This window comes from Lepidochelys kempii, chromosome 1, assembly GCF_965140265.1.
Source record: "Lepidochelys kempii isolate rLepKem1 chromosome 1, rLepKem1.hap2, whole genome shotgun sequence".
Classification (NCBI taxonomy): domain Eukaryota; kingdom Metazoa; phylum Chordata; order Testudines; family Cheloniidae; genus Lepidochelys; species Lepidochelys kempii.
This window is the reverse complement of record NC_133256.1, coordinates 49,622,102-49,649,437: the sequence shown is the minus strand read 5'-3', so window position 1 is coordinate 49,649,437 and position 27,336 is coordinate 49,622,102. Positions and strand designations below refer to the sequence as shown.

General features: G+C 39.4%; 1 protein-coding gene across 6 annotated transcripts in view; it reads right to left on the bottom strand.

Annotated features, from left to right (window-relative positions):
- Positions 1-27,336, bottom strand: part of NBEA (neurobeachin) — an 848,387-nt gene that overhangs the window by 421,223 nt on the left and 399,828 nt on the right. For all 6 annotated transcript variants that reach the window (XM_073341812.1, XM_073341823.1, XM_073341834.1 and 3 more), the window contains 2 exons: positions 25,897-26,023; positions 17,332-17,459 (listed from right to left, as the gene is read on the bottom strand). In XM_073341812.1, coding sequence (XP_073197913.1) covers positions 17,332-17,459; positions 25,897-26,023 — 255 coding nt within the window. The remainder of the gene's footprint in view (positions 1-17,331; positions 17,460-25,896; positions 26,024-27,336) is intronic.

Here is a 27,336-nt window from a genome sequence, read left to right as displayed (position 1 = left end):
ACTCTTTCTGAATCCCGATGCGTCTTTTCTAACCTCATCATCTTATTTTCTTTATACCCCTTTTTGTGTCTTCTGTGAAATTAGATTGTAAGCTTTTTAGATAGGGAACACTTGTAATTATATATTCTGTAAGGTGCCTTACAATTTTGGGTGCTGTAAAATAATAATGTTAAGTCTGGTTAACGATATATTAATTAAAAGAAAGATGTGAGCAAGTCCATACACTGGAGATGCTTGGAAAGTGTAGTTTTTCTGTGGAGTGGTGTCTCCACTACTCAAAATACTAGAAATACAGATGTCCACATGGACCTCTTTAATTTTTAATCTATTTGTACAGGATAGCTTTGGCTCGGTCTATTGTGAATGTCCCCAAAATGTCCAACAGCCATTAACATACACAAAATTCTAGGTTCTTAGTAAGGTAAAACTTTGCTGCCCTCCCATGAATCCAGACAGTGAAACTGTTTTACCCTGTCATCTGAGAAAGGCGGGGGGAGAGAGAGACTTCTGCACAAAGGAACATAATCAAAATCACCTTATTTTATAGAAGATATTATACTAGGTTGTTAAGTGAGAATGACTATAGAAGGTTACGGACTAAACAACAGCTAAAATCAGAAATCAGCATATTGTCCATAGGGCCAAAGGGAGGCTTGCACAAGATCTCTAAATCACAATTTAAACTACAGATTAGGACAAACTCCCAGACAGAGATCTGTGTCTTATAAGTGCCCTTAAGAAACTAAGCATCAGCTTGGGAAACCAGTGAAAAAACAACCACCCTATATTGGACACACAGAGGGCAGAAACCCAACCTTTGGAAATACTGATAGTCAGGTACATACCAAAAACTTCCTGCAGAAGATCTAGGACTTTGTTCAAGGCGCACACACACACACACACAGAGCTGTCTCTTAGGAAACTAAAAGAACTTCTTCCAAATAATGTAATAAGTAATGGAAGTAAAGGGACTCCTTCCTCCAAGAGAACTAACCCCTTGCACGTGAAGTCATCAGAGATAGGATCTGGAGTATAGGGGTGCAGAGCCTATCGCTAAGACAGGAGGTTGGGAATCTGTGTAAGGAGTCACTACTTGTACACGAACAGCTGGAATGTTGACAAACCAGGCTCTTCTTGGGCAAGCAGAAATAGTTACCAGGACATACATCTGCCTCAATCTTTCAGACAACCTTGACTAATGGGAAGCTGGGGATAGGAGGGAGTCAGGTAAAGCAGACCCATGGACCAAGGGACAAAAAAGATTCTATGGTAGGCCACAATAGACCACATCTAGGTACCCACTGCAATTCTTCTGGAATTAGGTACTCATCAATGACATAAACAGGTCATATATGGGAACTCCCACCTGGACAAAGGAGTGCTAAATAATAGGAGGGAGCGACCACTCCCTAGGAAAAACTGCATTTTAGTTTAGCCTGCATGGATGACACTTCAACGTATCTAGTATCAAGTTGTGGCTCTGACAGTGAAATAATTTTAAGCCTACTGATTGGAGGAGACTGACAGAAGCTAGCTTGTCTATAGATGGAAGTTATCTCAATATAAGTTGAGATGTAAATTTAGACACATACAATTATACTGGTATAACTCTGCGTGTGGACACTTTTATTCTTGCATAATAGTGCCCTTTTTTGCTTGTTGGTTGTTTTTTGTTTTGTTTGTCTCAAGCCTCTTTGGAATGGGTTTAAGGTAAACCAAAAAAACCCACTAATTCTTGAATAAGAGAGTCCACCTGGGTAGTTGTACCAGTAAAACTTTTCTATATAGACAAGCCCAGAGAATGGGAGGAAGTCAAAGGATATGAGTTATCATTCAACATATTTCTTTCCACCATCTCTGAAGGCCCTAATGCAGTTTCTTAATTTTCTACCATCAGTACTAAACCTTTGAGTCAGTTTTCAGCAATCAATTTTGGTTTTATATTTAATCTATTGCATTTTAGACTTATAAACAGTGTAAAATAAATTCTGTATCCATAACACCTCAACTGTAGTGTTTTTCAAGTTAACTTGAAGTTGGCCAAGAGTTTTTCAAGTTCTTCCCTGGTGCACATCTTGAAGGCAAGTAACAAAAGCATGTACACAACCAACAGGATGTATTGCAGGAGTGTATATAAAACACGTGGACAAGCAAGGGAGTTTTGTACTGTTGTAATGTTTAATTGGTCACCCAATTAAAGGTTTCAATACATGTCATAAGGGCAAGTGCTAAACAGATATGGGTTTAAAGGCACATTGAACACTTTGAAGGCTGTGAAAAACAACCACTACCAACATCAATTTTGGAAAACCCCTGGGTATTGAGGTCAGACTGAAGGTAAAGAACTATTATATTGTATTATAGAATAAATGTTCCAGAGCAAAACCTGACACTGGGATGTTATTCACATCCTACAGGTTTATCAAAGGCTAGATAGTTCTCTGGGAGAAATTGCTAGGATCCCTGTGTAGACTGATTCTATTTTAAACCTCATGGGGGTAAGGAGTGGGGCAAATACCAGTCTAACCATTTCAAGTCCAAAATCAAGCAGAGTTCCCTGCTGGGTTTTGAATGATGAATTAAGTAGAATAAGAGCTGGAGAACCTCTGCCTGCAGGGAACCGCAATCACAGCATGAACATCCTTTAGATGCTGAATAAAATTCTGGCACAGTGCCTCATTTTTCTTTGGACCTCAACAGAGGAGGAGAAAATAATATAAGAAAAAAGATGCTTGTCCTTAAAAAAAAAAATTCTACCACGTAGTCCAGTGTTATCATGCACCAGTTCCACTTGTTTGATGTGATGAGTCCACCTACAGGTTATGTTACAGTAGTGCTTACAAATGAAATGGCTTGCTCAGAAAGCCTTTATAAAATTATTTTCTTGGAGCAACATCAAGTATGTCTCTCCAGGTTTGCTCCAGGATGAGACAAATTGGCAAAAAAAGAAAGAGAAATTAATTCTGCATAAAAGCAGAAGGCTAGCTGGCTGCAAAAGAAACGTATGGGGGTGGGATGCAACACATCAGTTGGCTAGCGGGATCCTTGGTCCGACCCATAATTCCCATTCTTAAGGTCTTAAGCCACTGACCCTAAATGTACCAAGACCAAAGGAGTACAAGTATTTCCTTCTTTGATAGAGTTACTGACCTAGTGGATAGTGGGGAAGCAGTAGATGTGATATATCTTGATTTTAAGAAAGACTTTTGACACTGTCTCACATGACGTTCTCATAAGCAAACTAGGGAAATGTGGTCTAGATTAAATTAATATAAGGTGAATGCACAAATGGTTGAATGACCATATTCAAAAAGCAGTTATCACCTCTGTCAAACAGATGGTATATCAAGTGGGGTTCCACAGGGGCCTGTCCTGGGTCTGGTACTATTCAATGTTTTCATTAATGACTTGGATAAAGGACTTATAAAAATTAGTGGATGATGCCAAACTGGGAGGGGTTGCTCACCCTTTGGAAGACAAGATTAGAATTCAAAATGACCTTTACAAATTGAAGAATTGGTCTGAATTCAACAAGATCAAATTAAATAAAAGACAAGTGCAAAGTACTTCACTTAGGAAAAAAAATCAAATGCACAACTACAAAACGGGGAATAGCTGGCTAGGTGATTGATAGTACTGTTGAAAGGATCTGGGGGTTACAGTGGATCACAGATTGACTATGAGTCAACAATGTGATGCACCTGCAAAAAAGACTAATAATCTGGGTTTCAGAGTAACAGCCGTGTTAGTCTGTATTCGCAAAAAGAAAAGGAGTACTTGTGGCACCTTAGAGACTAACCAATTTATTAGAGCATAAGCTTTTGTGAGCTACAGCTCACTTCATCAGATGCATATCGTGGAAACTGCAGCAGACTTTATATATACACAGAGAATATGAACCAATACCTCCTCCCACCCCACTGTCCTGGCCCACCTGATGATCACTTTAGATAAGCTATTACCAGCAGGACAGTGGGGTGGGAGGAGGTATTGGTTCATATTCTCTGTGTATATATAAAGTCTGCTGCAGTTTCCACGATATGCATCTGATGAAGTGAGCTGTAGCTCACGAAAACTTATGCTCTAATAAATTGGTTAGTCTCTAAGGTGCCCAAGTACTCCTTTTCTTTTTTTAATAATCTGGGGTGTATTAACGGGAATGTCATATGTAAGACATGGGAGGTAATTGCCCTGGTCTATATGGCACTGGTGAGGCATCAACTAGAACAGCGTGTCCAGTTCTGGGTGCCACACTTTAGGACACATATGAACAAATTGGAAAAAGTCCAAAGGAGACTAACAAAAATGATAAAAGGTTTAGAAAACCTGATCTATCAGGAAAGATTAAAAAAAAAAAACCTGGGCATGTTTAGTTTTGAGAAGAGAAGACTGAGGGGGAACTTGGTAACTGTCTTCAAGTGTGTTAAGGGCTGTTATATAGAGGATGGGGATCAACGGTTCTCCATGTCCACTGAAGGCAGGACAAAAAGAAATGGGCTTAACCTGCAACAAGGGAGATTTAGGTTAGATATTAAGAACAACTTTCTAACTATAAGGGTAGCTAAGCTCTGGAATAAGCTTCCAAGGAAGATTGTGGAATCCCCATCACTGGCGGCTTTTAAAAACAAGTTGGACAAACACCTTTCAGGAATGGTCTAAATTTAGTTGGTCCTACCACACTTCAGAGGGCTAGACTTGGTGACTTCTTGAGGTCCCTTCCAGCCCTACATTTCTATAAAGTCTTCAAGGGGATATTCTACTACAGTTTTGGACACAGAATTTGGTCCAGGTTTTCCTCAACGGCTTGAGAGCTGAAGAGTGACAACTAGCTTAAAAAAACCAAACTGCGATGCGCTACCCAAGACTGCACAGGACAGACAGGGCCTGAGAAATCCAAGAATGTCCCCTGGTCCAAATTTCTATATGTTCAAATTTTCCAAGTACTTCCTCACCTGCTCTCTATGAAGAGTTATTTGTATTAAGTCTTCCTTGTTTCTTAATCATAAAATTTCCATTTTTGTTAATGAAATTTTTAAAACAAAATTCAGCATTTCAGCCATTCTCAATACTTCTTCCCAACACCTCTTACTCATGAGATTTCTTAATTTGTCAAAATTTACTTTCCTGAAATCAAACGCCTTCTTCGAGTTCTGTTCTATTAATCCACTCCTCATTATACCGAATGAAAGTAATTGGTTTGAGGCTTTCATATTATTCTCTCATTTTCAATCAATTGTTTGCTATATGTAAGAAACAGATCCAGGATAGTTTCTGCTCTACTTGTAATTTTTACATTTTGAATCATAAAGATGTCTTTTTTTGTTAACTGGTGTAACAGTGATGAGACAGAGTCCAAGTACCAATTGACAATCTCTATCATCCTCAAGTTAGACTTGAATCACATAAGCTAAAGACAAAGAAGAGGGCATAATAATTAACTTCTGTTAAACAGTGAAAAGCATCTTTGTAACAGTCCAAATCATTAGACCATGATGGACTTTTTCTGCAGAAGTACAATTATATGTGAAATTAATTACTGTAGATTCACTTTTCAAAAAAAGTGCCAGATGATATGCATTTTCTAGTGGCTATCTGAAACGCCGATTTGTAATATTTCCGGCCATGTTAAACGTGTTCAGAACATACACTTCTGGGTGGGAATCTTAGCAATTCAGGAGTTAAACCTGAAAGATCAGGACAACAAACCTTGTTCCCTACTTCACACAATTCCTACAACCTAATTAAATGGCTCATCAAGCTAGTAGTAGATCATTGAAGACACAGGGTGTTCTTCTATAATTACCGTGTGGCAGGTGCTCAGGGAAGATTGCACTATGGCTAAAATAAGCAGAGGTTTCTGCTATGACAGTTTTCAGTTCCTGTGTGTCCAAAGATCTGTGAACTGTCAAATAGTGTTTTCTGCCAAAAAGAGTGGAAGCTGTAAAGTCTTGAATGTTGGTTCTGTTGAATGGCATGCATCTACATATGCTGATTTTTACTGTCCCTTTAACCTTTCATCATTCTCTGATCCAGATATATGGCAAATTTGTAATATGGGACCTCTTCATATTTATTTGACTTGTCAAAATGTCCTTTTGTAAGAAACATTTCATGTCCTAGTAGCCTTTTAAGTGGTATGACTGTACACAGGGAGGCTGTTTCAGTAATATCTCTTTTGGTAATCTCAATTAGGGAAAGAATCTTGCATAACTGATATATATGAAATTCCAGCAGGCTGTACACAACAGTTTAACCTAATTCATCAGCAACTTGTTTCTGTTTAGGAAAGGGCTGTAAAATATGCACAGTAGGATTCCAGTCTGTAGTGATACTTTCTGTTTGGAGCTTTTTGTGTAATAAACACCTGCTGATTTTCATGTGGTTGGAACCAAATCCTGCAAATTCCATTCTTCATTACAAAAACTCATGAAATACCACATGAAAGCAATGTGCAAAACATTCCACATGTGTAAAGCCACCCTCATCAAATGCTCTAATAATATTCAGTTGTTCAATGCATTGTTAGTGACACTGAACACTCTTCAGAAGTTCGGAAGAAAGTCACTTATCTCTACCTCAAGTTCTTGTTCCAATTTTTAGCCATATGAGACTTGTTAAAGTCTTTCAGAGACAGCAGTGTTGTTTTGCTGGGATTTTGTTGCAAGCGTTTTATAATAGATTTAGAAGATAAAGGAAAACAATAAGCAGTGAGATGAGTAAATAACTGTTTGGTTGTGCAAGTCAATGGTGAAATATACAATTCTCCCTGACCAGCTTCTAGGTACCTTAACAGCTGAAAATTGTCCAAGCCAATATATTTTGGGAATTTAGAAATATTGTTCTGAGGATCTATGAACTGAAGGAGTGACCAGAATTGGGCTCTGGTTGCTTTTTGCTACAGAAAATGGTATACGACAATCTCCATCTCCTCAGGTATTTTAAGAGTGAAAGCTCTGTTATGAGTTCTGACAAAGCGTTTTCTCTCCCCCTTTCTCAAAGATGTATTAACATTATTAGTGTACCCCTTGAAAAAAATTATACTTTCAAGATGGTCCCTAAACTGGGCTCTTTGAACTCTGTGAACAGTGACCAGTGCAAGTCTTGCGGAGAAAACAAAAAGATGACACACACATAGTAGCCATTTTGGAGGCCCAGAAGGAGTCCATAGGCAGGATCTGTACGGAAAAGGGATGTGAATCCAAGAAGGTAATGTTACTTATACAGAGTTTAACTTTTTTTCTGTTACATGTTAATGCTGATTGCCTTGCCTAGCCTGCTGGAGAGTGCCAAACAATTAGCAAAATAATTTGATTAGCTGAAAGGAATAGTTCCTGGGCGTGTGAATAAAATTAGGAGTCTGGATGTGGCAGAAAGGGAGAGAAAGAGAACAGTGTGCAGCAGAGGAGAGCTGAGGCTAGCAAGGAGACAGTCAGCTTAATAGTAGCTGTGCTCCAGACCACAGGAATGACAACAAAAAAAAAGCCTTGAAAAATCTCAGAGAGAAAGGTGGAGAGAAATTTTGAGCACACAGGACTACCAGTTTTTCAGCAAAGCGTACCAAGGAATTCTTAGATTGTCACAGTCTATTGGCAGAAATTGCTACCCATGTATATACAACCACAAAAACTACAAGTCGGGCAGGTTTCAGACCTGGAAATGGAACAACCTGTGCAGGTAGTATCGATAAGTTTTCTCCTAGTGATAGGACAGGGAAAAGTGTTCATGCTGACTCTTAACTCCATGAGCAGCTATGAATACCACTGATCACTATGTGCTGCCATATTTGAGGAGTGGATGGTACTGCTGCTTGTTATTGGCTAAATTCCTTTCTTTAGTCCCAAAGGATTGTTTTGGGCAACTGTTCCAAGAACTCTCCCATGCAGTGTTCCACATAAATCTTATTGTCTCATCTCTTGTGCAATATATACACAAGGCCATTTGATAGGTTAATGAGGAGGCATAAGCCTGTGCTGCCATCAGTATGATTATCTTTGTTTCATGTAATTTGAATGGTGCAGTGGAATGTATAACACAGTATTTGTAAGAAAATGACCCTTGGAGAAGGCTACCTGGTTGAGGCTCCATTCAGACAAAACTGAGGTAATAATGAAGAGGAAATCAGAAGAATTGGTAAAGATGATATTAGCATCCCTCTCTTGAGGAGTGAAAGCACCATATAGAATCACAGAATATCAGGGTTGGAAGGGACCTCAGGAGGTCATCTAGTCCAACCCCCTGCTCAAAGCAGGACCAATCCCCAATTAAATCATCCCAGCCAGGGCTTTCTCAAGCCTGACCTTAAAAACTTCTAAGGAAGGAGATTCTACCACCTCCCTAGGTAACGCATTCCAGTGTTTCACCACGCTCCTAGTGAAAAAGTTTTTCCTAATATCCAACCTAAACCTCCCCCACTGCAACTTGAGACCATTACTCCTTGTCCTGTCTTCTTCTACCACTGAGGATAGTCTAGAACCATCCGCTCTGGAACCACCTCTAAGGTAGTTGAAAGCAGCTATCAAATCCCCCCTCATTCTTCTCTTCTGCAGACTAAACAATCCCAGTTCCCTCAGCCTCTCCTCATAAGTCATGTGTTCTAGACCCCTAATCATTTTTGTTGCCCTTCGCTGGACTCTCTCCAATTTATCCACATCCTTCTTGTAGTGTGGGGCCCAAAACTGGACACAGTACTCCAGATGAGGCCTCACCAATGTCGAATAGAGGGGGACAATCACGTCCCTCGATCTGCTCGCTATGCCCCTACTTATACATCCCAAAATGCCATTGGCCTTCTTGGCAGCAAGGGCACACTGCTGACTCATATCCAGCTTCTCGTCCACTGTCACCTCTAGGTCCTTTTCCGCAGAACTGCTGCCTAGCCATTTGATCCCTAGTCTGTAGCTGTGCATTGGGTTCTTCCGTCCTAAGTGCAGGACCCTGCACTTATCCTTATTGAACCTCATCAGATTTCTTTTGGCCCAATCGTCCAATTTGTCTCGGTCCCTCTGTATCCTATCCCTGCCCTCCAGCATATCTACCACTCCTCCTAGTTTAGTATCATCCGCAAATTTGCTGAGAGTGCAATCCACACCATCCTCCAGATCATTTATGAAGATATTGAACAAAACCGGCCCCAGGACCGACCCGTGGGGCACTCAACTTGACACCAGCTGCCAACTAGACATGGAGGCATTGATCACTACCCGTTTAGCCCGACAATCTAGCCAACTTTCTACCCACCTAATAGTGCATTCATCCAGCCCATACTACTTTAACTTGCTGACAAGAATACTGTGGGAGACCGTGTCAAAAGCTTTGCTAAAGTCAAGAAACAATACATCCACTGCTTTCCCTTCATCCACAGAACCAGTAATCTCATCATAGAAGGCGATTAGATTAGTCAGGCATGACCTTCCCTTGGTGAATCCAAGCTGACTGTTCCTGATCACTTTCCTCTCATATAAGTGCTTCAGGATTGATTCTTTGAGGACCTGCTCCATGATTTTTCCGGGGACTGAGGTGAGGCTGACTGGCCTGTAGTTCCCAGGATCCTCCTCCTTCCCTTTTTTAAAGATTGGCACAACATTAGCCTTTTTCCAGTCATCTGGGACTTCCCCCATTCGCCACGAGTTTTCAAAGATAATGGCCAATGGCTCTGCAATCACAGCTGCCAATTCTTTTAGCACTCTCGGATGCAACTCGTCCGGCCCCTTGGACTTGTGCACGTCCAGCTTTTCTAAATAGTCCCTAACCACCTCTTTCTCCACAGAGGGCTGGCCATCTACTCCCCATGTTGCGATGCCCAGTGCAGCAGTCTGGGAGCTGACCTTGTTAGTGAAAACAGAGGCAAAAAAGCATTGAGTACATTAGCTTTTTCCACATCCTCTGTCACTAGGTTGCCTCCCTCATTCAGTAAGGGGCCCACACTTTCCTTGGCTTTCTTCTTGTTGCCAACGTACCTGAAGAAACCCTTCTTGTTACTCTTGACATCTCTTGCTAGCTGCAGCTCCAGGTGCGATTTGGCCCTCCTGATTTCATTCCTACATGCGCGAGCAATATTTTTATACTCTTCCCTGGTCATATGTCCAACCTTCCACTTCTTGTAAGATTCTTTTTTATGCTTAAGATCCGCTAGGATTTCACCATTAAGCCAAGCTGGTCGCCTGCCATATTTACTATTCTTTCGACTCATCGGGATGGTTTGTCCCTGTAACCTCAACAGGGATTCCTTGAAATACAGCCAGCTCTCCTGGACTCCTTTCCCCTTCATGTTAGTCCCCCAGGGGATCCTACCCATCCGTTCCCTAAGGGAGTCGAAGTCTGCTTTCCTGAAGTCCAGGGTCCGTATCCTGCTGCTTACCTTTCTTCCCTGTGTCAGGATCCTGAACTCAACCAACTCATGGTCCCTGACTCCCAGATTCCCATCCACTTTTGCTTCCCCCACTAATTCTTCCCGGTTTGTGAGCAGCAGGTCAAGAAAAGCTCCCCCCCAGTTGGCTCCTCTAGCACTTGCACCAGGAAATTGTCCCCTACGCTTTCCAAAAACTTCCTGGATTGTCTATGCACCGCTGTATTGCTCTCCCAGCAGATATCAGGAAAATTAAAGTTACCCATGAGAACCAGGGCGTGCGATCTAGTAGCTTCTGCGAGTTGCCGGAAGAAAGCCTCATCCACCTGGTCCGGTGGTCTATAGCAGACTCCCACCACGACATCACCCTTGTTGCTCACACTTCTAAACTTAATCCAGAGACACTCAGGTTTTTCTGCAGTTTCGTACCGGAGCTCTGAGCAGTCATACTGCTCCCTTACATACAGTGCTACTCCCCCACCTTTTCTGCCCTCCCTGTCCTTCCTGAACAGTTTATAACCATCCATGACAGTACTCCAGTCATGTGAGTTATCCCACCAAGTCTCTGTTATTCCAATCACGTCATAATTCCTTGACATCACCAGGACCTCCAGTTCTCCCTGCTTGTTTCCAAGGCTTTGTGCATTCGTATATAAGCACTTGAGATAACCTGCTGATCACCCCTCATTCTCAGTATGAGGCAGGAGCCCTCCCCTCACAGACGTTCCTGCCTGTGAAAAAGGATCACAATTTAGGAGCCTTGTTAAATCCTAGGACACTCCAGTGCAGCTATAGTGAAGAGTGCTTTGCGGGGGGGGGGGGGCATCTGTGCCCAGGAAGGAGGGTGTATATACTTTTCTTTTCAATACAGACCATGTTACAGTTATTCAAACCATTGTCATCTCAAGGCTAGACTATTGTAATGCAGTTTACATGGGTTGCATCTGGAGACCATCTGGAAACTGAAGATACCACACTATGTGTCTGCCCAACAGTTAAACAGAGATTCACAATGAAAGCTGCGAATCCCTGACTTCTGTTATCTACCCATGCTGGCTGGCTGTTTTGGGGATGATTCTAAGCTGTTGGTTTTAAACTTTGTAACTCCTGTTGCATAAGGTGGCACTAGCCAACCTGTCTGACAGGCCTGAGTTTGTAAGTTGGGTGGCATTGATCTGGCTTGTAGTGTCAACTGTTTAATGTAAACTGAATTTGATATAATCAATTAGTAGCACTAAAATAGTAGCTCTACCTTGAATGGGGGAACATGTATACCTATCTCCAAGAATAGTTTTAACCTACATAGTGTTTTAAGAAATCAATGAATCATATCAAGATACAAACAGTAAGAAGTGCAAGACACTAGGAGAAAAAAGTTTATTGGGAAAAGAGACAAATAAGGGGAAAAGTACTACTTTAAAAAGCAAGTAGAAAATCAGTATATCAGTAAACACCTTCTGCATCCCCAGTCAGCAACTACACGAAGTCCTTGTGACACCAGTAGTCTTACTAGAACATGAACAACTAACAGTTGTGAAAGCTCTACTTGTCCCTGGCTCAGTCCTGACCACAGCAGCCAGTTCCCCATCTCTCTTCTCAAAATGTAAACCACATTGTACTTATTATCTGAGCATGGACTGGAACTGTGCTTCAAGCTATTAACTAAGGGAAATCCTATGGTCTGCGTTAGACAGGTGGTCAAATCAAACCATCAATGGTCCCTTCTGGTTTTATAATCTATGAATCTATAAGTTTAAGGCATATATGACAGCATAGTATAGTACACAGTTTTATCATCCAGAGTTTGAGATTGCTGCATTAACCAAGAGGTGAAACCATGAAGGAGTTATGCAGGTCTTCTCAAAAATGTGCCAATAAAACTTTATTATGCATATATCTCATACAGAAATTGTTTTAGAAATGGAATTAGAACTGTGCAGGTCATAGAGGAAGAGAACAATTATAACTAATATTTCAGAAAGCTCTAACCATAACCTAAAATAGACTTTCTAGTATTGTGAACTTATGGTCTGATATCTCATGATCTATCAGGGATAAAATGGGTGCCATGTATCAATGAATAGGTTTCTATTAGTTTAAATGATGGGCTACTCAATTTCAGTCCTTAAATTATCACTGTCTTATGTACTGAATACTGGTACTGTGACACTAACATCGAAATTCCATTATTTGGTGAGGTAAGGAACACACACTTATAGAACAGATTTTTTTTTTTGAAGGGGGAGAGTATAAGCGGGGAGTTTTTAAATTTGAAAGTAGTGGCTGTTTGAAGTTGCTCAAAGGTTTGGAGTGCTAGATGCTGTCTCAGCCGGCATATATTAGTAAGCAGAGTGCTAGGTAAAGTGGGTTATAAATGCACCCATGATTATGTAATTTATTACATGGATTTCAACAACTGTGCAATTACAAATAAAACCCAGATACATAAAAGAGCCTAGATCCATCAGGGCTGAGGGTCAACATCTTCTATTGGCGTCAATGATAACTGATGGTGTTCAGCACCTCACAGAATTAAGCTGTTGGTAGCTATGGTAGACACTTTAGAACCATGCAAAAAATAAAAAACAAAACAAACCAGGCATGCAGATGTTGAAAGACAGAAAGAAGAGGAATGAAATATTTATGCTTCAAACTTGAGTAATTAAAAGGAAATATGTTTTACAACATACAAACAAATTTAGGTTGATCAATTTGAAAAAGAGGCAGCAACTCCAAACTAGATGAAACAAAGTTTATTTACTACTTTGTAATCTTGTTATAATTAAAATGTTTAAACATCTAAAACAGTAGATCAAATTCTTACAAAGAGAACAGACAAGCTAATTGTTGTTCGCCAATAAAAGATTCAGCTTACATTATCAAGACGCTACACAAGATTTCTGTGCACTCACATTCTAGGAAGAATTCCATTGGTAAACTGTATTCAATAGAGTCAGTGAAGATGCCCTTTGAAGGGACAAGGGGATCATACTCTTTTTAATAAAGAAATGCTTGGAAATTATTCTGAATACAAATTTTTCCATTTATATAATTACTCTGATCAATGCTTAGGTATCAAGATGATAAGCACAATATACATATCCAAGATAGACAAATTAACTCCTAAGCACATTTATTATATCTAACACTACAATAAACAAGTAGTTTCTTTTTCCTTTACAAGTACCATTGAGTGTGCCTAAGACAGCTTGCTTGTCAAAAGCCATTATTTTAATTATCTTTATATCTTAAAGAGGAAATAACTCCTTGAACAACAACAACTACTAAGTACACAAGAAATATATTTTTGCATTGAGTGGAACATTTTCAAAGATTGGTGCCTACAAACTAGGCACCCACGTAACGGGTGTTACTTCAACAGGAGCTATGAGTTCAAAGCATATGTGAAAATGAAGTTACTTATGTAGGTGTCAGCATATAATTTAGTTGCTTAACTTTGGATGTCCAATTTTGAAAATTTTGAACTGCCCAGGTAACAACTCATCTTTCCAAAAGGGAAATAAATGAACCATGTATAGATGTGAATATGATATAGATTAGATATGCAACAATAAGTTACAGGACATGATTAATTATCTTCCCTTGGGTGAAAAGAATGATCATCCAATGTGGAAGAATTATTTTTGCTGCCATTCCATTAGTACATATGGGTAACAGACAATATTGGATAAAGAAAATTTTGTTCTACTTTTCAGACCTTTCTAGTAGTAGTCTGAGTAATTATCTATATCAACAGCAATTTCTTTCTGCTGAACATAATTGCATATTTTGATGAAAACTTTGAAAATCAGAAGAGACCAGCCTTAAGAGCATTAGAGAAATAATAAGCAAATCAAATGGTGTAAGGGAAGGAGTTTAAAATGTAATGCAGTAGGTCAAAAATGAAATTCTCTCTCTCTTTTTTAATGAGATAAATATACTCCTGTTCAGCTAAGACACCACCCAGTGTAGGTTCAAAATCTGGTCTCATGTAAAATTGTTAAAAACTTGTAGTAAAAGTTCACTGGGTGTGAAATATCTTTTTATTAAACACTCTGCTCTTTTGTTATAAAAACACAAAAGCTCCAAAAGATAATAGCTGTTGTGTCAGACTATAAAAAGTTTTGCTTTATTTCTTTACAGGCAAACAGCCAGTAGATGAAACACAAAGCAACACATATTCTCTATCCCAGAGTTTTGTTAATATCATTAATGATGCTGATATACAGTTGTGACAACCAAAATGTGAAGCTTTATTTCACAGCAACACGATCTATCACCAGGAGATCACATTAAAATACTGCTCTTTACTGCAGCAAGGTACATGTAATGACAAGATAAATGCTACCTTTTTAGGTTGCACTTTGTTTGTGTTGTAAAGTATTATAGAGAAAATTCCCATGAGTGCTGCCACTGATTCAGTTGCATTGCTGGGAGCCTAACTGTGGTCAGGACTCCTGTGGCTTCTGACAGTTTAATCTCTGTCACTTGCCAGAAGCTGCAAGAGTTCATGCTGCGGCTCCCACCACTGATGGCACTGATACAGCTAAACCAGTGCTATTACCTGTAGGAATCTGTCTTAAGAAAGGTTTCAGAGGAACAGCCGTGTTAGTCTGTATTCGCAAAAAGAAAAGGAGTACTTGTGGCACCTTAGAGACTAACCAATTTATTTGAGCATGAGCTTTCGTGAGCTACAGCTCACTTCATCAGATGTTTACCGTGGAAACTGCAGCAGACTTTATATACACACAGAAATCATGAAACAATACCTCCTCCCACCCCACTGTCCTGCTGGTAATAGCTTTAGATAAGCTATTACCAGCAGGACAGTGGGGTGGGAGGAGGTATTGTTTCATGATTTCTGTGTGTATATAAAGTCTGCTGCAGTTTCCACGGTAAACATCTGATGAAGTGAGCTGTAGCTCACGAAAGCTCATGCTCAAATAAATTGGTTAGTCTCTAAGGTGCCACAAGTACTCCTTTTCTTTTTGTCTTAAGAAAGGACCTAAATGAAACTAAGCCAAGCTTGTTTGCACTCTGTAAGAAAGAGTGAAACCAAACAATATCTGTCAAATATCTGCTATGAACTGTGATTTTTGTTTTCCTGATTTTAAGAGATTAATTCAAATAATGTTGTAACCAAAGTTGCAAAGATGTGCCACCAGTAATTTCACTGAAATAAGTTATCTAAGACAGGAACCCACTGAAGCAGCTTAGAATCACCTCAAATTTCTGGGAAAATCCCTGGCCAGTAGCTTTACATGTATTTAAATGAAATCAGTAGTTTCCTTTCACAATTGTAAAACTATGAGACACTAGAAAATATTTGAACCCATGTGGGGAATTATTGCATTTAAATGGCTTTCCTTGTGTTAGAGAGTAACTAGACAAATGACCGCACTGCACCTTTAAGAGGGGAGAAGGTTGTCCGACTGGCCAAGGGAAAGGGAACAGTGTTCTAGGGCTGTGGGGGAGGGGGAAAATGAGGTCAGAAGTGTTGCAAAAGTTGGGAATGGGTCAGACTGGCGATTGTGACTCATCCCTGGGACCAGAAGGGTTGAAAAGGGGCAAACCCAGGCCGGAGAAGGCTTCTTCCACAGAGCAGACGAGGCAGCAACCAACCCCTGTCCCCTTTAGGTGGCAAAGTACCAGGTTTGGTTAGGACCTTCTGGGCATTGTGCTAGTCGCCCCTTTTTAGGGGGGGTGGGAAGAAATTTTTCCTTCACCACCAGATTGGTGGAGTTGGGGGGGGTTTCACCTTCCCCACACTGGGTTCAGGAAGGGCGTTGTTAACATGAGGCATGAAGGGAGTTAGGCTATATGTTGCAACTCATTATGTAAGTGCGGGGCGGATGTCCAGTGCAGGAACTCCTTACTAGGGAAGGTGTACAGTGACCAGATAAACGGCTTGGTAAAGGACTTAAAAAGGAGGTGTTAGTTAAAGGGTGTGTACGTGTTCGGGGCTCCTATGAATGGTATGGCAAGGAGCCAACTCCCCTTTCTTATAGTCCACCTCAACTCCCCTATGAGGGAAGGGTGATGGTATGGTCCCAGCAATGGGTTGGCTGGGGAACCTGGATGAAAAAAAAAAGGGGGGGGTTGGCAGAAGCCCCCTGAATAGTTATTGAATGAACATGGGGTTACCTGCACTGTACACTGTTCTTTGTTGTCCCAAACTTCTAATAATAAAATTGCAGCCTGATTAAAATCATATCAAGTGTTTCCTGTCCTTTTTTGGATATAGCCGGACAACAAACATAAGACCAACTGCCCAACAGCCAGAATTATCAGACACAAATACATTGAGAATTAAGGATAGAAGAAGGGCATGTGGTGGGGGATGTTGGCTCTGGGCAATGGGAGAATTACATATTAGTATTTGGGTGATGCTTTTGCAGGAGAGAAGGAATTTGGCTGGAGAATTAGAACACAAAGTTATGTTTTTCACAATAGCCCTTATGTAGATCATTATATGTATAAACTTTGCTGCTTTGCATGAATATCTAGGAAGTCTATTCATTTGTGGGAACAAAAGTAGTCAATTTTCATGAATCCACAGGCATTACTCAAATAGAAAACAAGTTACAGGAAATGAAACTATATCTACCTAAATTTCTTAATGCACCACTAAGTAGTTTCAGAGGAACAGCCGTGTTAGTCTGTATTCGCAAAAAGAAAAGGAGTACTTGTGGCACCTTAGAGACTAACCAATTTATTTGAGCATGAGCTTTCGTGAGCTACAGCTCACTTCATCAGATTTCCACGGTAAACATCTGATGAAGTGAGCTGTAGCTCACGAAAGCTCATGCTCAAATAAATTGGTTAGTCTCTAAGGTGCCACAAGTACTCCTTTTCTTTTCACTAAGTAGTTATATAACTTCCTCTGAAAAGGAAAGATTAATTCACAGCTCACATGCATATAGCATTTTGTGCCCTGTGCACAAAGTAATAGCGAAAATATTAGTAATTTAATAATGGTTCAGTACCTTCAATCAGCAGTTCTTGTCCATGACTGCCCAACAGCGTACGGGACAAGAAAGGAGCGAAGTCTACAAAAATTTCACGCAGGAGTGGGGCCACTTTTTCCAAAGCTCTTTCAAGCTTTGCAGTGATACTGTTGAAAAGAAAGCACATGAATTAAAGGCAAATAAATATCATTGATTAAATGATATCATATTATGTCTATTTACTAATCAAGGGTGTAAGTATCAGTGTCTCTTCTGATAATGGAATGACTGATTTGATTAACAATACAGTGTTTACAAAGCATTATTTAAGTTAGTAAAGAAATTGTAACACTCATGTCCAACTCAGGAAAATGACTGTCTCACTTACTTAGCAGGACTTATAAATCAATACAAAATAGAAAGCATTTTATTTTCATTTTTAAAGGATGATGAGAGAACTCCAGGCATCAAAATGCAAGTCTTCTTTATCTATCATCTCAACTAATGATGTATGTTTGTTGTGCTAAAAAAAGACCATGATTTTACTACAAAAACGTATGGTAGTAAGATATAAACCTCAATGAGTTTACCTTTTAAGTACAGAAAATTCAATTAAAAGGTGAAAATACTGCAACATGGAACATGTCTAATTTTTAAGTGTTCTCACTGTATGCAATTTTTTCCCAAATGAACTTTCACATCCATGAGGCAAGGATTCTCAATATTGAAATAGCGAAACTGGATGTGCCTGATTTCACCAGAACTTAATTGTCCCCTTTTATATCACCTTCCATAATGAAGAGTTTAGTATCATTTTTTGTTTGTTGTAATGTTTATCCTGTTTGTATTATACAAATGAACAAAGTATCAATAACTGCATTTTAAATCTCAAAAATAGTATGAATGTGCACTGGCAGTTGATCTGCAGCAACAACTTTGCACTCTCAGTATTTCACCATTTTTTTCAAACTTCAGAAGCATGAAGAGGAGAGTTTTAATGGCTAAGACCACCTCATACAAACTTGCTTGATAAACTTTCAGACAACAACATCTAGCTTTGAGATGTTACGCAAAATGCTCCACATGATAGGAAACTGAGGTGGGAGTCAGGAGACCTGGATTCTACTCACTGGCTTTGCCACTTACTAGCTGTGTAACCGTCGGTAAGTCATTTCACCTCTCTACACCTGTTTTCGGACTCTTCTTTTCTCTGTCTTGTCTATTTAGATGGTAAGCCTTTTGGAGTAGGGACTATTTCTCAGTATCTGTTTGTACACCACCTACCATTGTGGGGGCTTCCAGGTGCTACCCTAATATAAATATTAAGTAATAATCCTTTGTCTAAAGCAGTGGTTCCCAAACTGTGGGATGCACCCTCATCGGAGGAATGTTCAGGGGGCATGTGGCGGGACCTGGGCCAGCCCCCCTGGGGGTAGGGAGGGAGCACCACCCAGCCCTACTTTACCCCCAAGTCAGCTCCACCCTCATTCCCTCTCCCACCCCAAGCCAGCGCTGCCTCTAGCCCCAGCTCTCCCCTCGCATTTCCCACTTCTGCCCCCAACTCTGCCTTCAGACCAAGCTCCTCTACTGAACCAACTGTGCAGTTATGGAGGGTGGGGCATGGACAGAATCCACTACTGGTAAGTGGAGAACCACTGGTCTAGAGTTCCAAGTTTATCAGTGCTATTAAATACTCAGCATGTACTATTCAATCGTGACTGAGTTACTATAGTCCTTGGGCTTCCCCATGCATGTAACTCCCCTCCCCATCAGTGGCTTGACAAGCTACTTCCTTCTCCTCTTTCAAATCTGTACTAAAGATTCAAAGTATTTTGTGTTTCCCACAACAGATGAATCATTGGTTTAAAAACACAACAGGAAACTAGGTTTTTCCTCTTTTGGGCTTTCTGTAGTCTCTGCCTCTAGACTGCATGCCATTGGGGCAAAAAACATCTTTTTGCTTCTTTTACAGCACTGAGAACATTATTGTTCTTAATTATCTAAGTGCTGACATTTTAAGTACAGGAAGAATCTAAAATTATTGATGATACCTGGAATGATGAATTCTGAGTTTTCAAAGGCATCCACTACATATAGAATTATATATAAATAAAGCTCATATGAAAGCCTTTAACTTATAATAAATAATATAAAACAGATGACATTAATACAGATCAGAAGCTCTCTTCCAACAACTCAAAATCATTTTGATTCTTTTCTTGCAGTGTATTGCGCCGCTGTTTGTACTAGCTGAAATTCAGATACTGGATTTGAAGATAAGGAAAGGGATAAGGAAATAAGAGATAAGGAAACAAAACAGAACAGTGCAAAACCCACCAATTTTTATTTGTTTGTTTCACTGTAGATATGCTCCTGAGTTTGGAGTTCACTTCACCTTAAAACTTCAAGTGAAATTCGAGTATACGAAACTGGATGTTTGCAAGTTTTAAAATGTATATGAACTCTTGTGACCTATCCACATAATAGGGATGGGAGATTTTGTGGCCTGTTACTCAACATTGTTCTGATGACTTTGAAGGATGCCTTTCTAGGCTCTTCAAGTTCAACTGATTAGCAGACTGCTGCTATCTTCACTCCTCATGGGGGTTGTCACATTAAGCTAGCCTCCACAAAGATCCAAAATATATTTTCAAGGGAGTGTGTGATGTGCTGACTGTTCCCCTACCCAAACACACACATAGCAGTAAAGGGGCAGCGAGACAGACTAGTCTGGTCCCCCAGCTGCCTGCAACAGCCACTTACCTATTCTGTGAAGCTAGAATAGTTCAGAGTACAATGTGCAGTAATAAGGAAATCCCATGCAGGGAATAAATATAATCCCTCTTCACTTCTGAAATAAGGGACTTTTAAGAGTGTTTTGCAATAACTTGATGCTGCATTTTCCACTCAATTTACATATCTTCAGGACAAATTGGAAATTCTCTAATCCTTCGTGTATTTTTTTCAGTGTAGTCCAATTCAACAGTGGATCAAATTTCAAGTATTTGAATTGTCTGACATACACATGAAAGACTCTGCATCATATTACAAATACCCTGTACCATCCAGTTCTTCTCTTTTGAAGGGGCCGGTTTTGTTCAATATCTTCATTAATGATCTGGAGGATGGCGTGGACTGCAGCCTCAGCAAGTTTGCAGATGACACTAAACTGGGAGGAGTTGTAGATATACTGGAAGGTAGGGATAGGATACAGAGGGACCTAGACAAATTAGAGGATTGGGCCAAAAGAAATCTGATGAGGTTCAACAAAGACAAGTGCAGAGTTCTGCACTTAGGACGGAAGAATCCCAGGCACTGGTACAGACTAGGGACCGAATGACTAGGCAGCAGTTCTGCAGAAAAGGACCCAGGGATTACAGTGGACGAGAATCTGGATATCAGTCAACAGTGTGCCCTTGTTGCCAAGAAGGCTAACGGCATTTTGGGCTCTGTAAGTAGGGGCATTGCCCGCAGATCGAGGGACATGATAATTCCCCTGTATTTGACATTGGTGAGGCCTCATCTGGAGTACTGTGTCCAGTTTTGGGCTCCACACTACAAGGATGTGGAAAAATTGGAAAGCATCCAGCAGAAGGCAACAAAAATGATTAGGGGGCTGGAGTACATGACTTATGAGGAGAGGCTGAGGGAACTGGGATTGTTTAGTCTTCAGAAGAGAAGAATGAGGGGGGATTTGATAGCTGCTTTCAACTACCTGAAATGGGGTTCCAAAGAGGATGGATCTAGACTGTTCTCAGTGGTAGCAAATGACAGAACAAGGAGTAATGGTCTCAAGTTGCAGTGGGGGAGGTTTAGGTTGGATATTAGGAAAAACTTTTTCACTAGGAGGGTGGTGAAGCACTGGAATGGGTTACCTAGGGAGGTGGTGGAATCTCCTTCCTTAGAGGTTTTCAAGGTCAGGCTTGAGAAAGCTCTGGCTGGGATGATTTAGTTGGGAATTGATCCTGCTTTGAGCAGGGGATTGGACTAGATGACCTCCTGATGTCCCTTCCAACCCTGATATGCTATGATTCTAAGTTGTTAACATAGTAGAATAACGACAGGATTCGATAGACAGGATCCCTGTTTGAATAAGTGGGTCAACTAATAAAGAGGTGGTTCCTGCTCTCTCTGAAGTGAATGGGAGTTTGCCACTGACTTCAGCAGGAGCCAGAGTACACCCCAAATTGCTACCAGCAGGTAGAATAAGTAAACATTTGCCTGAAGTAGTACCGAAGATTGAGTTCCCTATTCATGATCAAAAGTAACTGAGGCTTTCTCCCAATCACTGGTCTCCATTTCTAGCTATAGGTCATACAAAACTCTACAGGACAGCATATTATAGAAAATGCACTAATTTCATGCATCAACAAAATATTCTCAATAATCTGCATTCCATTGGCCACTTGAATAGATTTATAAGAATAAAGAACCTTCTCAGATCATTCTCCTCTATGTAACATTATTAACCTGGAGTTGATGATAATAGGAAATTATAAAATATGGAGATTACATACTACTCCTTATACAGACCAGACATTTACTGCCCACAGTACATTAAATCATAAAATTAACATCTCTGGAGGCTTCCCAGTAACACTCTAGGAAGTTTTTAAAGTTTGAGAATTAATAATTTCTTATTTTACAGACTGAACGGAACACAACCCAGAAGTAGAGGAGAAGTCTGGAAAGATTAGATTAGAAATGTAGGTTTTAAAACAGAATAAAGTAGATTGAAATGAAAATGATTTCTTAAATGCAGGGACTGGATAACTTTTACCCAAAGTAAAAAGTATGTCACCCTGAGGAGAGGTCTCGCTACTTATTAGTATGGTTGATTACACAGGAAGTATGTAATAAATTCATCTCTACAATTAATAATTGATTTCAATCATACAGTTACAAAGTGGGATTGAAGAAGTTTTCTTTAAATTATCTAGGAGGTTATATAATCCAAATGGGAAGACAGAAAAATAAACTAAATGACTAACTGGCAAAATGCCAGCTACATAACCATGACCCGTATTAAAGGTTTTACTAGATGGAAAAGTAACCAGGGAGAAAATTAGGTATGCAATTAGTTCACTTCAACCTGTACAACTTCCAGGCTTAGACGGATTGCCTGTCGGATTTGATTAAATCTACCAAGAATGGCTATAGCAACTTTTATTAAATATACTTTTATACAGAGTACTATTTCTCAAGGGAAGCTAACCATCTGTCCTGAAATATCTCCTTTTGCAATATGCTTTGAGCTAAATAAAAATCCAGATTCTCAAGACCTATATGTTTCCTTAACAATGACTCGAAAATTCTATCTAAAATCTTACCTTTTTCAGTAAGGATTTATTACATGACAATCCACCAGTTTGCACATGGAAAAAGCAATGCTATATAAAAAGGTAGTCAAGAGAATCTACTTAATCTAAAAAGTGTGCAACTCACTCAAATGGAAGATTTTTCAAACACACAACTAGTGCAGTTGAGCATTTGCATTTATATCCTCAGTTGGACTTCAGATTCAAAGAGGCTAAGTTGCATACTGGTAGATGCTCTACAGTTTCATCTCTTTTCTACACAGAAATAATACGGTCATAAATGTACAACTTCCACTGGTCATCAGTCACTAGAATCAATAATTTGTTTTTCATCTGACAATTCAGTTATTCAGCTCTCAGGTACTGAAACGATTCCTTGTGACTTCTATAGATCTCTAAGGACTCTGAACAAGAGCCAAAGACTTGCAATAAGATCCTTTATACAAATGTAAACAAGAAAAAACAAACAAACCACCTTATATTCCAATGCATTTTAGTTCAAATGGACAGAGCACTGGACCGGGAGCCAGGAGGTCTGAGTTCTATTCCTATCTCTACTATAGATCAGTAGTGTGACCTTGGGCAACTCACTTCACCACAGTGTGCTTTTTTTCCTCCCTTCCACTCTAGCTCAATCTTGCCTATTTAGATTTTAAGCTCTCTGGAGCAGAGACTTATTTCTGTGTATATTCAGCTTCAAGCACAATAGGGTCTCAATTCCATTTGAGTCCTCTAGGTGCTGCTAAAATATATACCATATATGAAAAATAATAAATAATTTTAGAAAAAAATATAGGGGTCTCAAATAAAAAGAATTAAGTAAGTTAGAAATTCCATGACATGCTATTTAAATTAGTTATTGTTTTTAATTTATACTTAAATGTAATGAATTCCTTGCATTCAGTTGTTTTCTGCACTGTCACCTCTTCCCTTAGCATGGTAACATAGGTACAACCACTGACAGCTATCAGTTATGCTATTCACCGCCCTGCACTTTAAGCAGTGTGGGGGTTGTCTGGCTGGCTGGGAGAAGAGGGCTTTCTGGCTTGGGAGAGGAGGAGAGATGTAAAACTGCTGGAAAAGCAGTCAGCGTGGTGGACGACTCACCACCAAGGAATGAGGGGTTTAAAAAGGTCAACCTGGGCCTGGCCCTCCCTTCCTACTTAGGTCAGAAATGTGCCAGGTGTTTTGCTATATCTACTGTGGGGATTACGCTAGCAGCCATGTTAAGGGGGGCTGAAAAGGAATTTTTCCCTTACCACCATATTGGCCAGGTGTAGTGCGGGTTTTTTCCACCTTCCTCACTGCAGGTTCAGGTGGGCTCTGTTCATGCATAGCATGATGGGCAGTAGGCCATATGTTGCAACTCTTTATTTAAGTGTGTAGTGGATGTTCAGTGCAGGTTCTCCATAAATTAAGGCACAAAAGAATGGATAAATGGCTTGGAAAAGGAATTAAGGAGAGGAGGTTGGTAATTGAGCAAGCTGAGGGCAGTTGGGGACTCCTCTGATTGGTACAGCAGAGAACTAACCCCCCATCATTATAGTCCACCTTAACCCCTCCTACGAGCGGGGGTGGTCGGTAAGATCCCCCCTCCCGGAATTGGCTGGAATTGGAGAGTCGCGGCAGTGGATCTGCTGGAGGGACATAAACGGAAAGGGGTGTGTGTGGGGGGGGGTCCTAAAAAAAAGCACTCACCCCCTCCCCCACCCCGGTGAATTGTGGGGGGTTTCACCTGCACTGCACATTTTATCCACCAAGTTAGTCCCAGACATCTAATAATAAAGTTGTGGCCTAATTAAACTCATATCTAATGTCTCTTGTCATTCTTTCGGCATAGCCAGACAGTCAGTCAGTTTATGTCAGTTGGCCTGCCTGCTGCACTGGCTCTCCCTCCACTCACTGCTTTGCACAATGTTTTTATTATGGCAAACCATATAAGTGGTGAAAAAAGACAGGACAATCCCAGAGGAATCAATTATAGAATTAAAGGAAAATATGGCTAGCAAGCTCTACTATCATTCAGAATTGGCACATAGATGGAAGTAGGGGCCATGGAGCCAATGCTTTGAAGTGGTGACAAAGATGCTTCTCTTCTTTTTTTCAGTTATACCAACAGTTTTAAAGCTGCAGCATTAGAACTGGTGCTGGTCAGAACATGGAATTTCTGTTCCATGGGAAATTCCGACATTTTGAAATTTATTTTCATTCCAAATGAGAATGAAAAGTCTATTTTTTGAAATTTCCCACAGGAAGGAAATTACAAACATTTTAGAGTAATAAAACCCAAAACTTTGTTTCAATAGCATCAAATTGCTTTGTTTCACTAATGTCAAAACACTTCATTTTGACAAGGAAACATGTTTCATTTCAATGAGGCAAAATACAGAATATTAAAGAAATATATTCAATAGAATATAACTACAGTATTAAAATAGATATTTTCATATATCAAACTTGAAACACTACGAATCAAAACAAAACATTTTGACATAATTGAAACAAAACATTCCATTATCACATGAAATGATCAATTCAAAATAACTTGTTTATCTTTTAACTGTGGAAAATTTTATTGGAATTGACACATACCTCTGACAGGTTTCTATTATGATGAAACTGCATTTTCTGATGGAACACTGTTGCACTGGAAATTTTTCAACCAGCTCTAATCAGAACATAACTGCTGGAACAGAGTTCTAGTTAAAAGTAAAGTTCTAGGATATATTCTGGATCCAAAGCGTTTCTTAATAAGCATTGCAACAGTATTGTTTCTAATGTGCTAGAGGAAAACATTATGACTTTTGCACTGGTTGCAATGGTTTAAAAACAAACTCCTTAGAAGATCATCTTTAATTATAAGATTGACATAGTTTGGTGTCTGAGCACTTCAAAGACTGGTTTTATCCCTTCTATTATACAGTAATTAATTTGTTTGCTCTGCAAAGGTTTCTGTTTCTACTTGCCAATGTGGGCTCTTTTAGAAGTTTTGTACGGAATTTTCTTATTAACCATATTAAATGTTGTAAAACATCACCACTTAAAACACTACTGCAGTGTTGTGATTAATTGTTAAGCCACATCTAGAAAATAATAAAATAAATACATACATAAAATTGAACTGACTTGAAGGCTAGCAGTATTTTTCAGTTATTTTAATAACTATTTTGCATCCTCCCAGGATATTTTATAAATTTCATTTTTGCATTATTTTGGTTATTGCCTGTGAGTGATTTTGTTGTGCCACAAGAAAGACAACTAAAATAAAATTATAAAGTATGCTCACCTCATGTTTTCAGCTGAATCCTCTGGCATTGGAGCAACAGTCTGTACAGCTGGAAGGTTTTTACTGGTAGCACCATTCACAAAGCTAGAGGATGAAGAGGAAGAGGAAGATCCTGAATCCACTGCACCTGTAGCCAAAATAAATTTAGATTTTATTTCAGTTTGAAAAATAAAAATTTAAAAGATTTTAAATACCATGGTATTTCCTGTCATGACAGTCTTTTTTAAAATAAGTAATAAATCTTATCAATTAAAAAAAAATAAAAGCGCTTTAACATATAAATAACAGAATTATTTACTATGGCTATATGTTTTTGATATTGCTCTGCATATATACAATTAAGTTATGTCTACTGCTAAATTAGATAGCTGTATGTTACAAATTAGAATGTATTTTTACATAAAAATGAACGGAAACCACAGATCAAAGTACACTGTAACATAAAATGAAATGGCCTGAAAATAAGTAAGGACTCAGTCACTGAAATATACATAATTTTAAAAAAAGTTCAAAACAAAAATGTTCCTGCCTTCTAATTTCACTGCCTTTTTAATTATTTTTACAGATCAGTGATTAACTCTGCAATTAATGTTAGTATTTTATATAGCATTTTTCATTCTCAAAAGCCCTTTTACAAACATTAAATAGCAGTTCTGGAGAAAAATAAAAAATAAAAATGAGTCTTACCTCTTGTTCTCAATGATCCTAAAAATAAATTCCACATGCTAAAATATTGTATGAGACAAACCATCATCAGAATGATAAAGCCATATTCATTATCATTTTGAGTAGAGAATGAAAGTTATGTATATTTTCTTTTTTTAAAAATAAGTATCACATACACCTAGGGTGACTAGACGTCCTGATATTAGGAGCTTTTTCTTATATAGGACCCTATTACATCCCCTCTATACCCTGTCCTGATTTTTTCACACTTGCTATCTGGTCATCCTATATGCACCTCAGTTTACCTACTTGGTATTCTCTTGCCTGACTGCAATGCCATAACTCAAAAAAGATTATACTGGAGGAAACTAAACAAGAGAGAATACCAATGGCCCTTGAGGAAACAATGGGGAAGCTATTAATTGGGGAACATCCCTACCTGACTCCAACCAAGCTGGAAAGGTTTACTTTTTTCCAGTTTAGGATCAAAGGGGATATTAAAATCCTAAAAGATGTTGCCCTAAAAAAAGAAGGTTTCAGAGTAGCAGCCGTGTTAGTCTGTATCTGCAAAAAGAAAAGGAGGACTTGTGTCACCTTAGAGACTAACCAATTTATTTGAGCATAAGCTTTCGTGAGCTACAGCTCACTTCATCGGATGCATGTAGTGGAAAATACAGTGGGGAGATTTATATACACAGAGAACTTGAAACAATGGGTGTTACTGTACACACTGTAAGAAGAGTGATCAGGTAAGGTGAGCTCTTACCAGCAGGA